The 14,674-nt window shown below is 41.0% G+C and overlaps 1 protein-coding gene across 2 annotated transcripts; it reads right to left on the bottom strand.

Moving 5' to 3' along the window:
* On the bottom strand, nucleotides 1-5,857 carry noxo1b (NADPH oxidase organizer 1b). Of its 2 annotated transcripts, XR_013507544.1 has the most exons (10): nucleotides 5,727-5,857; nucleotides 5,521-5,601; nucleotides 5,274-5,350; nucleotides 3,995-4,162; nucleotides 3,524-3,735; nucleotides 2,728-2,838; nucleotides 2,183-2,300; nucleotides 652-1,407; nucleotides 524-610; nucleotides 1-481 (listed from the first exon to the last, which is right to left on the bottom strand). XR_013507544.1 is itself a non-coding variant. In XM_078290741.1 (8 exons), the coding sequence occupies exons 1-8, from the start codon at nucleotides 5,799-5,801 to the stop codon at nucleotides 666-668; spliced, it is 1,584 nt and encodes a 527-aa protein (XP_078146867.1). In that variant the 5' UTR covers nucleotides 5,802-5,857; the 3' UTR covers nucleotides 539-665. The 2 variants fall into 2 exon arrangements, 1 of the variants encoding a protein (XP_078146867.1); XM_078290741.1 differs by lacking the exon at nucleotides 1-481 and having other exon boundaries at nucleotides 539-1,407.
* Nucleotides 5,858-14,674: the final 8,817 nt, after the last annotated feature.

Raw genomic sequence — 14,674 nt, 5'->3', positions numbered from 1 at the left:
AAGCTGGATTGTGAACTCTTCAGGGTTAACATTTATTGCACTTTACAAGAAGAAGATTCTTACAATTTGCTACATAACACCCAATACCCAATACAGGTATAATAGTCCATTAATAGTCACTATACTCACAGTCCGTTAAAGTCATTATACTGTCCAACAGTAACACTTGAATCAGAAACAAAGGTTGTAGTTAGAAAATGTTATTTACATGTGTTAGCTGGGAAATTACACTAGCAGCATTTAGAAAGTAACACAGTATGACATAGCAAAGACAAAATAATTACATAGTACAATACATACAGTTAACTGATATCATATCATCTTTTTGATCTGTCAAATAATACACAACTCGCCTGCAACTTGATTCCTTCACATGTGAAAAAGTGCAATACAGCAGAAAGAGGGATACATTCAGTAAAGTAAGTTCAGTGGTATTAATAATTTAAATATTAGACTGAAAATAACAAAAAGCCTACCACAGCCTGGATATGAACACAGCAGTATAATTTTGAATATAACTTAGACTATAATACACAGACTAAACACTAAGTCCAATAAAGTATCCAAACTAAACAAAAGGCAGCTCAGTTAACTTTTAACCTTCAGTTGACTTATAACCCTCTTCAGATCTCCCAGTCCTGCTGCAGCGACCTGGCACCCCGTCCCTAGCGGCTGTGGATTGGCTGAGGCTGAGGCAGAAGACGGGCCCTGGAGGCCAGCGCCGCCTTGCGGGTCATGGTGGTGCAGCGGGTCAGGATCTCCTGGGCCTTGGGTCTGGGCGGCACGCTGGGGGCCACCGAGGCCCTCTCGCTGCCTTTGGACCTGACTGAGCTGGAGCTACCGGAGCTGGAGCTGGGCTGGTTGGAGAGGCTGAGATCAGGACTGCTGCGCCCGCTGCCGCTGATACTAGACTGGGGTGAGGCTGCGGGGCGTCCCGGGTGGCTCTGGAGCTGCTCCTGTTCTTTGCAGCTTGAGGACGATTCGCTTCCCGAGGAGAAGCCGGAGAGCTCGGACTCGCTGCTCACGTTGCTCACGCTGCTCTTGCAGCTGTGTGAGATGGAGACGTCCCTCTGCCTCAGGGCGGGGAGAGCCGCGTGGGACCAGGCCTCAGACAGGGCGTCCAGGGAGCGGGCCTTGTGGAGTCGCAGCGGCATGCTTGTCTCACCTCTGGACCGGACTGAGGAATCCTGCTGTGGGCTGTTTTCTTCATTAATCCTGGCTGGATAGGAACTTCCAGTTTGCGGTTCCCTCAGTGACAGATCGAAGGAGCTGCCGTGTGTTGAGCTGTTGGATGCCAGGTTCAGGGTGGAGCAGTGCAGCTTTCTCTGCAGGCTGTACAGGCCGGCGCGTGGGTTGTTGTACGGTTGCAGGTACATGGAGGGGACGTAACCTGCCTTGCCGTTGTATCTGAAAAAAGAATTCCAAGGAAAAGAGGTTATTTCACCCTGTAAAACATAATCTATCAGTATACAGCCTTAGGTATATTTTGAGATTGACTGTGGGCAAAGTCATTCTTGTGGTTGTGTGCAGTCAGTTCATGTGTTCAATTCCCACTGGGGCCACCTGTCCTAAAAATGCATGCACTCATGGTACTGTAAGGTGCACCAAATGGTGTATGTTACGCTATTTTATTGCTTCTGCATTCCTGGTACTTTTGCTCATCGCTCATTATTAACATCATCAGTGAATCATGTTCTTTCATTCCCGTGTCTCCATCCTACTGCTATTTTTAGTAAATGTGTGGTTGTGTTACATACCGATGTGTCTGTTCTACATATTTTATTTCCTCTGAAACACCAACAGTCTAACTTGGTGTCAAACCAATTACGTCTCCCACTCTGTCTCACTTTATCAAAGGCAGAGAATTCATTACAAGTGCTATCAATAGCTTTTTGTACACTTTGTATTTACATTGTTTTATTACACCATTGTAAGTGCATGAGCGTATGTATTAGGGGCATTTTCATGAAATTTTTGACATTTTATAAAATCCGCTACACCCATCCCACTCATACAGACAGACAATGGTAAGTTTGGATCCTTGTTTGTGTCGAGAGACAATAAAGAGGCATTGATGAAAGTCTGAAAACTATTTTTTTTGAGTGGCGAGCAACTTTTTGAATGCTTTTCTTATTCTCTACTCTGTTGTTTGCGGTGCCGACAGACAGGATAGTTGGGATACCTGATGAGCCACCAGCCGTTGTCTGACTTCCTCAGCACCTCCACCACAGACCCGATAGCCACAGACACCTCGTCATCCTTCTTAGTCAAGTAGCTCCTCACAGCACAGTACAGGGCACCTGGAGGTCAGAACCGAGAGAGAGAGAGAGAGGCTCAGACAACAAAACACAGATTCTGTGAAGCTTTCTTGAGACATACGGTAAACATTTTTACGGCAAAAAACAAATAATCTAGATAAAATCTAATATCACAGATGAACTTGCTCAGCGCTTTGACAGAAGGGAATATTTTCCACTGGTTAAAGACTGCTCCCTTGTGTTGGCTGCTTGTAACAGCCTGGCTCCACAGTAGTATGACAGCTATGTGTGTTTGGAATGCGCGGACAAAGTTAGCCACCACGAGATAAATAAACAATGTCAAGCCTGTAACAAAACTAGGGCATAAAAAAAACACGGTTGTATAATTCTGCTTGTTACGTAAGCACGGCCCCCGTCTGTGTACTGTGTGTGTCTTGGCTTGATCATTTAGGGTTAATTGTGATCGTACCTCCCAGAATGAAGCCGTTATCACCCCCCTCCTCCTCTTCTTCGCACATCTCCAGGTAGGGAGCAGGGAACCAAGCCAGACACTTGTCCTCGTTCTCCACCAGCCACCAACCTGGAGAGAAAATAAAACTTTCAACACACCAGAAACAGGTAGAAGTAGGAGAGAGAAGCGAAATCCCAGACAAGCTGAGAAAATCTGGAAGGGGAAAGTGAATAAAAAATACTTTCCCTCCACTAAGAAGCCCTTGAGCAAGGCACTTAACCCCAATTGCTTGAATAGTGCTTCTGCACGGCCAGCAGTAACAGACTATGGTTGTACTGGGCAGCTCCAGATAAGATTAAACTTTATTGATGAGGCTGATACAGCAGCCAAGGTAATAGGATGATAGGTAATAGTGAAAAAGATATAAACACACAGACACAATATAAAATAGGCAGTAAAAACAGTAAACAAATAATAAAACAATAAAACCAATATAACCAATAAAATAGAATATAACAATTGTGGCGTTGTGTAAATGTATGCTGCTGATAATTTCAACACTTAGGAAGACTGTAGAGTGTGAGGTAAAAAGCGTGGATTATTTACATGTATGGATTTAAATATGGATTAATAGATACGAAATATGTGCAAAATATAAGAGAATATAAGTAGTGCTTGTAATGCTTGATATTGTAAACTACATGAGAGTTCACTTAAAGATCAGGGTCTTCAATGACTTTTTCTCATTAAAACACTGCCATGTTTTTTTCTGATAATTTTCAGTAAGTGTTTGCATGAAAGCCTGAGCGCCGACCTGCAGGGTCTTTGATGAGGACGTCCAGCTTCTCGTCCAGGCTGACTTTAAACGGCCGGTTCTTGGTGTCCTTGGTCTCGTGAGACGCCACGCAGCGGTACGTCTGGGTCACGAACGGGTGTGTGACGCTGCCTACGTGCTGCCGGGCGGCGTCCCCCCCCCCTCCTCCGCCCTGCCCTTCAGGCACGTCGTCTGACAGCAGGATCATGATGCTGCGGAGAGAAGAGTTACGTCCCAAACGGTCAATTAAAGGGGCATTAAGTAATCGATGACTTCTATCGGCCGCTCTGGGCGACAAGAAGGAACTGCAACAACTTCTCTTTCTACACAAGTCTCTGGCACAACATGTTCTCATAAAATACACACAAGTTCCTAAACAAACTAAACATCTAACTAGCTGTCACGATTGGCCAGGCTGACCCGTGACAGATGATGGAAAACATGGTCTTTGGATTGTCCAAGCGGAACTACCTGTTCTTGGTGAAGTCTGGCTGCAGGTCCTGGTCTTTGGGCATGAAGAACTGCGTGACCTCTGAACTCTGGGTCACGGTGAGGTCGCACCTCAGCAGCTTGGAGCAGTAGACATCCAGGAACCTCATCCTGCGGACCGACCTGCTGGATCCTTTCTGCTGCAGGCTGCTCTTCATGGCCTTCCCTGAGCAGAGAAGAGGACACAATTGTAAGAAGATAAATAATAATACCACTGTTACTAGTCGTAATAATAACATCACAACTATTACTACTACTGCTACTACTACTAAGAAGAAGAAAAAGAAGAACTATGTTTGTATAGCACTTTTCTTAATGAAGTTTAAAAGCAAAGTAAGTACATTTGAATTGCATGGCACCTCTCTAGACATACAGTCACATAGTGCTTCACATTTTAAAACAAGCAAACAAAGATAAATACATGACACAAAACACACATTATGTAAGACACAGCACAACACACAACGTCAGATTAAGAGAATGCCTGACAGAAATTTCTTAAAACCAGAGACTGAGTTGGCTCGGTGAATATTTAAGGACGGCTGTTGAGGGTTTTGGGGCGAAAGCATGATGGAGGTTAGACTCCAGAACAGCCAAAAACCCCTGCTGACCTGAGTGACTTCCTCTCTGAGGATGCAACAACTCAGTGATATAAGTCGGAGCCTGACCCTAACCCCTGACCCTGTGCATGTAGGTGATGAGGAGAATTTTGAAACCAATCATCTTGACTGGCAGCCAATGAAGGGAGGCCAGTAGCCTACTTTGATTTGTGGGACGGACCTATGAGTAGTTTTTGGCAAAAACCTTGCAGCCGCACTTTTGCACCAAGGAACCAGACATGATCAAAATAAACGCATGAATGATCCTTTCCAAATCATGAAAAGACTAAATTAATTTGATTTTGGCAATGTTTCTTAATTGGAAGAAGCGAGACTGATTCAGCTTTTTAACATGTTTAGCAAAATGAATGTCTGGGTGAAAAACGACACCTAGATTTTTGGAGGAAGGCTTGATGTGGGATGCTAATGGGCCGAACCCGTCCAAATCTGCATCTCAAAGGATATACATGGTCAACAGGAATGCCGGTATGTAGACAAACAAGTGAGATAGCACAGTAATTATTACTAACTACTTCTGAATTGTTACAATAGGATTGGCAGTTCCTCTGGCCATGAGATGCTTAGGCAAACACTGCAGGGTTTCAGTTTTTAAATGAGGCTATTAAAATAAACACTGGAATAAAAAAAATAAATAAATAAACTTACCTCTAAATTTTGGGATGACTCTATCCCTTCTCCGAAGAGGGTTTGCAAGGGGGAACCTCTTTTTCAGCTGCCTCTGTTTGAAAAAAAACAAACATTTTTGATGTTATCCTTATTAAAGACTAACAAAAGGCTTGAGACATCCACTGGCGACTGCAAGCAATTCACCCACTGAGATTAAAGATTCATCTGATCTAACAATGTGAACAGTACTGTGATGAGGAAGGTTTTTTCTTTTTTACTTACATGAAATTTCTTAAAATCCTGGAACGACCTGTAGACAATCACTTCACTCTCATCAGACCATAAAACAGATATCATGAACACCTGTGGGGATGAAAAACAATTCAGATAAGAAAGAAAACCCACACTTCCATACATATTAATATGAAAAAGAAACTCAACAATTAGCTGAAGTTAAAATGAGAAAACTTGATTTAGGTCTAACTCACCTTGAGTTTGGGTGCGTCTCTGTGCATAACTCCAATAATGCGCGCGCTGATTGCGCACCGCTGCTCACCAACCATCGCTGCGCTGCTTTGTGTCTCAGCTGACTCAGTGAAAATCTGCTGTGTGTTTATTCTCCTCCTGTTCTGCCAAGGCTGCACTGCTAGGTCAGGGAGAGAGCAGCGGTAGATATAGGTTCACCTAACGGAGAGGCGGAGTCGGCTGTGGCGACAGACAAACACGCGGAGGACCGGAGAGGGGGATGCGAACATCACAACACGTGGGCGTACCCACCAGTGGTGCTTAAGTGGGGGGCGGGGACCTCCAGGGGTCCTGTGGGGGGATTCCGGGGGGTTTTCATGTCTTTTTGGTTTTTTTTGTTTCTTGTTGTTTCCATTGTATACATAATTTTATTTTCTCGGTGAGGTAGCCTACTTTTTATAAGCCCACTTGGGTTTCACATGCCCTTTTTTTCTTTGTTTTGTATTTTCTTTATTGTTCTTTTTTTATGGTGCGAATAAATAAAACCTAAAAGCCCAAAACCTAAATAAGGAATAGTATAATTTAACTAGTATAATTTACAAAAAATTAAAAAATCCCAGTTAGAGAATGCATAAGAATTGATACTGTAATCATATAGGTTTCACTCTCACCATTAATCTCAAGAACAAAAGATTTATGATTATATAAACATCCAAACATGTGGGCATGGGCACAGCTAGAGCAGTGGTTCTCAAAGTGGGTTTCGGGGACCTCCAGGGGTCCTTGAGGGGGTTCCAGAGGGTCCCAGTGTAAAATGAGGAATAGCTTAAATACCCTCTAATTTAATATGCTAGAAACGATCGCAGTTAGAGAATCTATCAGAATGGTAATGATGGCTATTGTAATTGTTTCACTCTCTCTATTCTAATCATACAGTAGGTTTCACTCTCATTTTCCAATCAAATGGGGGTCTAATGTCTATTTTGGGGTCCGTGACATGAAAACATTGGAGAACCCCCGACCTAGATAATTCCCTTAGGCAGGCTAGTTATTGACCAAACTGGGTTAGGGTCAGGATATATCACAGTTATTTAGATTTTTATTTTTGTCATTAAAATGATCTCAACTTCATAAAAACATTTTTTTTTAAAAGATGGGTCAAATAATTGATCGGTATAACCCTATAAAGAAAAATCACAACTCCTGTGTTACATAACTCCTGTGTATATGTATGTGTGTGTGTGTGTGTGTGTGTGTGTGTGTGTGTGTGTGGTGCTCACTAGTGAGTTTTTGACCTTGCTGTGCTTTATGGTATTTTTATCCTCTAGCCTGGTATCCCAATACTATTCCTATAATATTCCTTTAGGGACTTTTAGTGTGATATTTGTAGAATATCCTTCTAAAATGTACTGTAGGATTACTAGGCTATATTTCTTTTATGAGGATTGATTGATTAACGTTTCCTTATTTACAATGTGAAATCTTCTTACTCTCCTTAGTTATTACATTATCAGTCAATATTCTATTAATCCCTTGGGATGTAAACAATCGCTGGTTAACAGAATAACAACATGTTATGACAGAATGCAGGAATTTAGTACATCAACAGGTTTTTATTACAGTTTCAATCCATTTAGAGGGACGTTTTATTACATTTTGACAAGTTATTTGAGATATAACACTCCACTCTTCCCCCATCGCTTCCCTGCATCTCACGCATCCTCAACCCTGTAATTAAAACTTTGTTGCACGTGCGATCACTTCACACATGTCACCTGGCAGCAATATCCCTTATCGGGGTGGAATGTGGAGAGCTGTGTGTGTGTGTGTGTGTGTGTGTGTGTGTGTGTGTGTGTGTGTTTTGGACCCAGGTGTTTCTTCAAAGTGAGGGTGGTGAGAGGGTGAGACTTAGAGGGGGTTATCCCAAACGCTCATCTGAAGGATGGGGGGGCGTGCAGTCCTTGTATGAAGTGATGCCAGGATTTTATCACACACACACACACACACACAGCATTATGGTGTAAAAGGTCAGGACTGTCCAGCTATGCGGACGACTTGAGAGGATGTCAACACCTGGCATCTGCTGACGTCATGAAGGCAGGAACACACACACAGGAAGAAATACCCCCTCCCCAACACACACACACACACACACACACACACACACACACACACACACACAGATACACACATAACTCACTATACACACACACACTCACTCACTCACTCACTCACCACACACACATGCACGAACCCTCTCTCGCACACACGAACACACACATACGCACACACACACACACACACACACACATGCACACGTCACTAACTCAGCACTCACACTTACTCATTCACTCATTCACTCATTTACTCATTTACTCATTCACTTACTAACTCACCACACAAACACGCACACACACACACACACACTACACATTCATTTAGAATGTGTAGTTTCTAAATGAATGTGTCAGAGTCAGCCTAAGCTTTGGGCATCACCTGTGTTACTGTACCTGACTGTATTTTTAGGCAGATAATTTGAATAGTCTTCACACATCACAATGTCACTTGATTGATTGATTGATTGATTGACTTTATTCGATAAATTAAAATACAATATACAAATGTACATAAGTTCATCAGGATATTGCAATAAAGTCACATGACTTATTTCCATTGCAGTCCTTCTCTGCAGAACAATGAACAATAGGTGAGATTTGAGATGTTGAAACAGACATCGGTTGAGTCAGCTCTCACTGCTGCACTTCATTTTTCAGTCCGAAAAATGCCAATCGATCGAGCCCACATAGATAATATCAGCCCATTTGTCCTTTAGCAGCTTTAGCAGCTGTGAAAATGAAAAATAAATAAAGAAAGATTGACGCTGGCATTTTTCTCACAGTGCCACGCAGTATTTGGTTTTGTTTGATTTGGGCTGGCCACAGTCAAGCCTTTGTTCAGTGCAGCCTGTACAGTGAAACTGTGCAGGTGTGCGGCCCGTAGCTTTTGCTTTCCTCTATCTGTATTGCATTTACAGAAATACATGTCAAGTCAAGTCAGATTTATTTATATAGCCCTTTATCACAAGCATGTCTCAGAGGACTTTACAGAGAATGTGTCTAGCTAGGTCTAGCTAAACACAATCAGTGGTGAACAAAATTATGTAGGACAAACATAGCGAAAAACACAAGGTAGGCAAGAGCAGATCTAGCAAGACAAACAATCTACCTATTCTACATATCCTAACCTACCCGGCACCCCAGCCTTCGACCCTACATGCACACAAGGAAAAAACCCCAGGAAAAACCTTAGTAGGAAAACTTGGAAGAAACCTTATAATAATACTAATTATTATACTAATTATTGCTAATACTAAACTAAATACATATGTTGTTATCATGCACATACATTGGCGAGGGCGAAAAAGAAAACGGAAAATGGAAAACATCACCCTGACAGCTTCTTTTGCATCTTTATGGGTGTAAAAAAAAGAAAAAGAAATATCAAATATTTAAAACAGACAGAATTTTTAGTTCTATATTTTCTACAATTATCATCTTTTGTCGACTAACTGAATAGGTCTGCTGGCCTTGTACATCTTATTCTATTACTGTAATGACAAAGTATGATGCTCAGAGGACCAACACCAGCCAAGAGAAGGAAATACAATGTGTATTTCACGGACACTCTTATGTAACAGAGTAGCGAGGAATTCTGACATAATTCGATGTGATTTCCTGTATTTGCTTTAGGACAGCAGGTCATCTTTATTCAGATGGGGGAAAGCACTGAGTGTTGCACACACAGAACAGAAACTTACTCAGGCGTGGACGTGACATGAATCATATTTTATTACCTCTTTGAGTCAATACAACCTGTGCAATTGTTACAGGACAGACACAGTGAGCAAATATTTCAGGGTGGAGGCACTGGATGAAAGGCTGTGAGAATGTTTATGGATCTTCCAGGACCAGGAAACAGTTACTGTGCTGCAGGAAATGAGGTAAACTTCCTTACTGCTGAATTCTTCAGAGTGTAGATCTGTTCATAGTCTTTACTGCAAGCCCTGGCCATTAGTTTACATTATGCACTGAACCATCTGTCCTCATTTTAGTTGTACACTGTTGGAAATATAGGGTGGAAATAGTTACTTTGTGGAAATGTTACTTACAGTAAATAGAATAATTATTGGTGTAAAAATCTGCTTAAGTAAAAAGTAGTATTTAATAGTATTTAAAATGTACTCGGAGTAAAAGTTACTGAGTTACTTAAAAAAAAAAACAGACATCAATGATCTTTCCCATGCAGTGGAAAAAGGTCGAGGGCAGAGAGTTCAACATGCTATTGTGTTAGCCTACATGTTGCTATGGACTAAATTGATTATAAAATGATAAAAATAAGATTCTGAAATTCATTATTCAATCTGTGATGAAATAAACAAAAAATGCTCATCCCCACTATTCAATAACATTACATTGATGTTTCTTTTGCTAATAGCTAGACAACTAGCTAGCAAGGTTAGCAAACTAGCAAGACAACAACCAGGCTAACACAAAGCAATAATACTGCAGCTGGGTGGATGCTTTTGGCTAATGTTAACTATGCTACTATCCTGGATACATACGCATTTCATGTTACAGTCAACTATAACTTCTTTCTGTTTCAGTTAAATCTGTGTTTAATTTGAAAGTGTTTGGTTTGGTGCTGAGTAGTTTAGCTGAAACTAGTTTAGGTGAAACCAGTTACACTTCAAAGTGTTTGGCTGGTTGAAGACCAGTTGATGTTCAAGTGTTAATTGCTGTGGCTTGAGCTCCTCACCTGGATAGTTAAGTTGAACTAATTGTGTATTGAAGCCAGTACACACGTCTGCAGTGTGGAATCTTCTGTTTGATCTCAGCTTGGTTCAGCCTAGAGCACTTTTTGTTGGGATCTAGCAGCACTTGGTGATCTATTTGTTTGTCACTGTGCTATCTTTCTGTTTTAGTTAAATCGGTGTTTAATTTGAAACTGCTTGGTTTGGTGCTGAGTAGTTTAGCTGAAACTAGTTCAGGTGAAACCATTTAAAGTGAGTGTTGGCTGGTTGAAGGCCAATTGGTGCTCAAGTAGTTGTTAATTGCTGCGAGTGGCTTGAGCTCCACTTACTGTATTGGGCCCAGTCACTCCACAGCGTTCCTCTCCTGTCTGTGTCTCTTTCCCATCCCCGTTGTAATATCAGCTCTTTTGCCCCGTACACATGTCACTATTTTCAGGTGTAGGAACCCATCTAACCTTATTGACCCGACTCGCTCCAGCAGTCCTAAGTGGGTTTCACATATCCTCTTTTTAATTCCATGCAGTTTCTGTATCTCTACCTAACCAAGCTCGACACTGGAGTAGTTATGAATATTAGCCATGTGGAGGATGCTAATGTTTGAATGCAGATTTTTCTGATGCATACAGTGTGACTTAGATCCATCATGGCTAATGAGCCTCATTATCATTATTTTCTTTATGGCTGCAGGATTTTAGCTGAGTCGAACCCTGTTCAAAACATACATGGATGACAAATGATTTCAAAGGCTCTGCGCTGCTGAAAGTGCAGAAATATTGGAGAAGCATCATTATTCATGATGCTCTCCATCCAGTTTTTACCTCCACCAAGGAGGTTATGTTTTCGCCTGTTAGTTTATCTGTCTGTCAAAAACCTATCAGTGAATTTCCATGAAACTGGTGGTCAGATAAGCCCTGGGCCAAGCAACAGCTGATTAGATTTAGGTGGTGATTCGGATCTGGGATTTCCGCCATTAGACGATGATATATTTTAGCATAACTATGAAACAGATAGACTTGATTCCAAATTAAGAATATGTTTTCAGGGTCAAGAAATGGCACAACTTAAAATTGAAGTGATAGGAATGATGTCACAGCAAGTTGGAGAACTGTTCAGCATTGGCCAAGAAGCGTTATACATTATACATTGTATGTTACATTTCAATTCAAATACATACACCACCAGTCAAAAGTTTGGACACACCTCATTTGTCTTTATTTGACTATTTTCCAAATTTTAGAATAATAGTAAAGACATCAAAACTTCAAATGTCTGACAACACCCCGCAAGGAAGTTATGCACCTTATGGTGATATGCCACGCCCCCTTTTGGCCAGTCAACATGAAAAGTTAATCAGTTCTTGGCCCATAACCAACCTTCGTACCCAGTTTTGTGCAAATCCGTGCCCAACTTTTTGAGATATCCTGCTAACAGACGGATGGACGGACAAACACACAGACGCGGGTGAAAACATTACCTCCTTGGCAGATTATGCAGCGACCAAAAAAGTGTTAAACAAATCAAATCTATCTTCTATTTTAGATTCTTTAAAGTAGCCGCTCTGTGCCTTGATGGAAAGGCAAAGGCTTTGGAAAGAAATTCATACATAGGCATCAACTTCGCTATTTATATTTGTCTAAGAAACTAATTTCAAGCATTTAAGCAGAAGCCTTTAGATCAAAATGGCTTTAAGGGAATGAAAAACATAGAACATTCAATCAGGTGTGTCCAGACTTTTGACTGGTAGTGAATGCACAAACACTTTGGCAATTACTGTAAATGTGACTCTTTAAAAATTTTTAAAATTCCATGCAGATGTGAATCTAAGGCCAAGAGCCAAGATGTTACAGTAACACTTCAGCTGCAACAGGATAGAGAAGCATTGTAGTTTGATGTCATTTTGGTCATGTGTTCTCTCTTCCAACAGTGATACTTTTTTCTTCTCCTTGAAGAGGTGGCTAGGGCCTTTCCATTGGTCTTTAACCACAGTGGAGGTGGAGGTGGAGGTGGAGGTGGAGGCCGTGCTGGAGCAGGGTGTGGTGAAGGCTTCTCAGAAGTGTTAATACTTGTTATCAAAAGTAGACGGAAGTTTGTGCTGCTGGAAACGGTCCAGTGATCATAATTCTATGGCTGCTGGGAAAACATTTGCTCACTCCACAGTTCACAAACAAATCAGGGTATAAACACGCAACAAGCACGGTGATATTTATTTGCGTTTGTTGCACTTTGTACAGCTCTGAGGAAGATGAGTCACCCAAAATATAATAGGGAATATTGCCATTGTGCCAACGTTATTCAAATTATTCACAGTACTTAAAGATGTGTTATTTTTGTTTTGTTTATTTTTATTTTATCAATTTTTTTTACTTTCTTTCTTTGAGAGGGTTTCTTTCTTTTCTCTTTTCTTCTATTTCGAGTATATTTATCTTCTCAAGTGTTTCCAGGTTTTCAACCAAACAAATGTCTGTAAATGTCTGTGTGTGCAAATATGTGCTCATTTGAATGAGACATTTGCAATAGGGACACTGTGTTATGAATCTGAAAATGCAGTATAAGGCCGCTCACTTCAAATTCTAAACTCTTCTATAATAATCAGCGTTACTAATCCCAAAAGCCGGACTCTACCTTAATTTGCTTTGACAATTATCTCAGACTGAACCACCCAAATTTGTTGTGACAAATTTCATGTTTCCAGGTGTAATACATTGATTATTTATTTATAAAGTGATTTCAGTGATCAGTTCCTCCTCTCAGGTTGAAGGTGTGCTAATCAGTGAGATCAGCTGCTGTATTGTTAACCTGCTGACTCTCGGCCCTTCATGTCCCATGGTTGCCTATCCCTAGTATAAACTTTGAATCTGAGTTGTATAAGAAAAGGGAATTACATATTTTATTATTTTAGATCACGATGCATTATAAACAGAGATGCCATAGTCTTGGGCAGCATTTACATGTTGGTTGAACACGCGCATGTGGTAAAAAAAAAAAAAGCTAATTATGTCACCACATTTTCCAAATACTTTCCAAAGCATCTTTCTTGTCTCATCGAGAAACTCCCCATTCATCTGGTTCTATTCTGGATGTTAGTTTTGGCACGAGGCTTGAAGTGGTTGTGATGACAGTTACAGAATACTGGAAGGAGTTTGGTTAGTGCCAGATCCGCGACTTGTTTCACGACTTGTCATCAGAGGAGGCATGGCATCTCTGGGACATGTGGTTATGTAACAAAAATATTTGGCCAATGTAGCATCAGTTGCCAATTGCAACAGTTGAAATATAACAGTCACAACAGTCAATGTGAATGAATAAACTAAACCTCCAAATGTATATTTTAGGTATTATAGGTAAAAATAAACAAGACTAGATATTTGGATGGCAGTGACTACAAGTATCTCACATTACAAGAAACCAATAGTGCAGAATGCATGGACCAAAGCCACATCTTGAAGCTGATACTGATATATTTGTATGATTAGAAATATTGGGGGGTACCAATCAGAAATCGGAAGATGAAGCGCTCTTTTGCTCTGCTCCATGTGCTGTTCTCAGGACGTCCTCCATGTCTGCGAAGTTAGATCCGGGGGGGTGGGGGGGTGGGGGGGGCTGCTCTCTCACAGCTACAAGTGAGTTTTGCAACACATTTATTTCATTTATTCAAGAAGTGTTGCAAAAAACAGATTAGTCACTTTGTGATGCAAGAGAGCACATTTGTGAAGTTGCAGTGACCGATTCGAGAGGTTGTAATCACGGAGTTGTGGTTGTACTGGAAAATGGACTCAAGTAAAATAAATAAATATGAGCAGCCTAAATGTTGGATTACAAGTTTGCAGCTGTCATTGTATTCATGTAAATATCAATCTACACATTTGTGAATATTTTTTCTGTGACTTCACATTCATTTTTGTTCTTCAAGTTCTCACATCGTATTTTACAAGTTCTCACATCAAGTCTACAAGCTCTCGCATTTTGCAACATATTTACCTTCATAAGGAACCTCCAACATATCAGAGGTGGATGACACTGACTGGCCAATATCCCATATTTAATAAAAAATATCAGCCCTATATGGCCCCAGTTCCACTATGCTGATGATGGGATTGTATTGGAAGCAGGATGTTTACTTACATAATAGATGCAACAAATATTCCTGTTTCCCGAAGTCAA

Source organism: Centroberyx gerrardi, chromosome 20 (assembly GCF_048128805.1).
Source record: "Centroberyx gerrardi isolate f3 chromosome 20, fCenGer3.hap1.cur.20231027, whole genome shotgun sequence".
NCBI classification, from domain to species: Eukaryota; Metazoa; Chordata; class Actinopteri; order Beryciformes; family Berycidae; genus Centroberyx; species Centroberyx gerrardi.
This window is presented reverse-complemented; position numbering and strand designations above follow the sequence as displayed.

Excerpts from the sequence above, each read along its gene's own strand:
- noxo1b (XM_078290741.1), bottom strand. The coding sequence starts at position 5,801 with ATGGTTGGTGAGCAGCGGTGCGCAATCAGCGCGCGCATTATTGGAGTT. Across the intron at positions 5,351-5,520 it reads AGGATTTTAAGAAATTTCAT|AGGCAGCTGAAAAAGAGGTT; the intron begins GTAAGTAAAAAA and ends TTTTTCAAACAG. Across the intron at positions 2,839-3,523 it reads CCTCATCAAAGACCCTGCAG|GTTGGTGGCTGGTGGAGAAC; the intron begins GTCGGCGCTCAG and ends TTTTCTCTCCAG.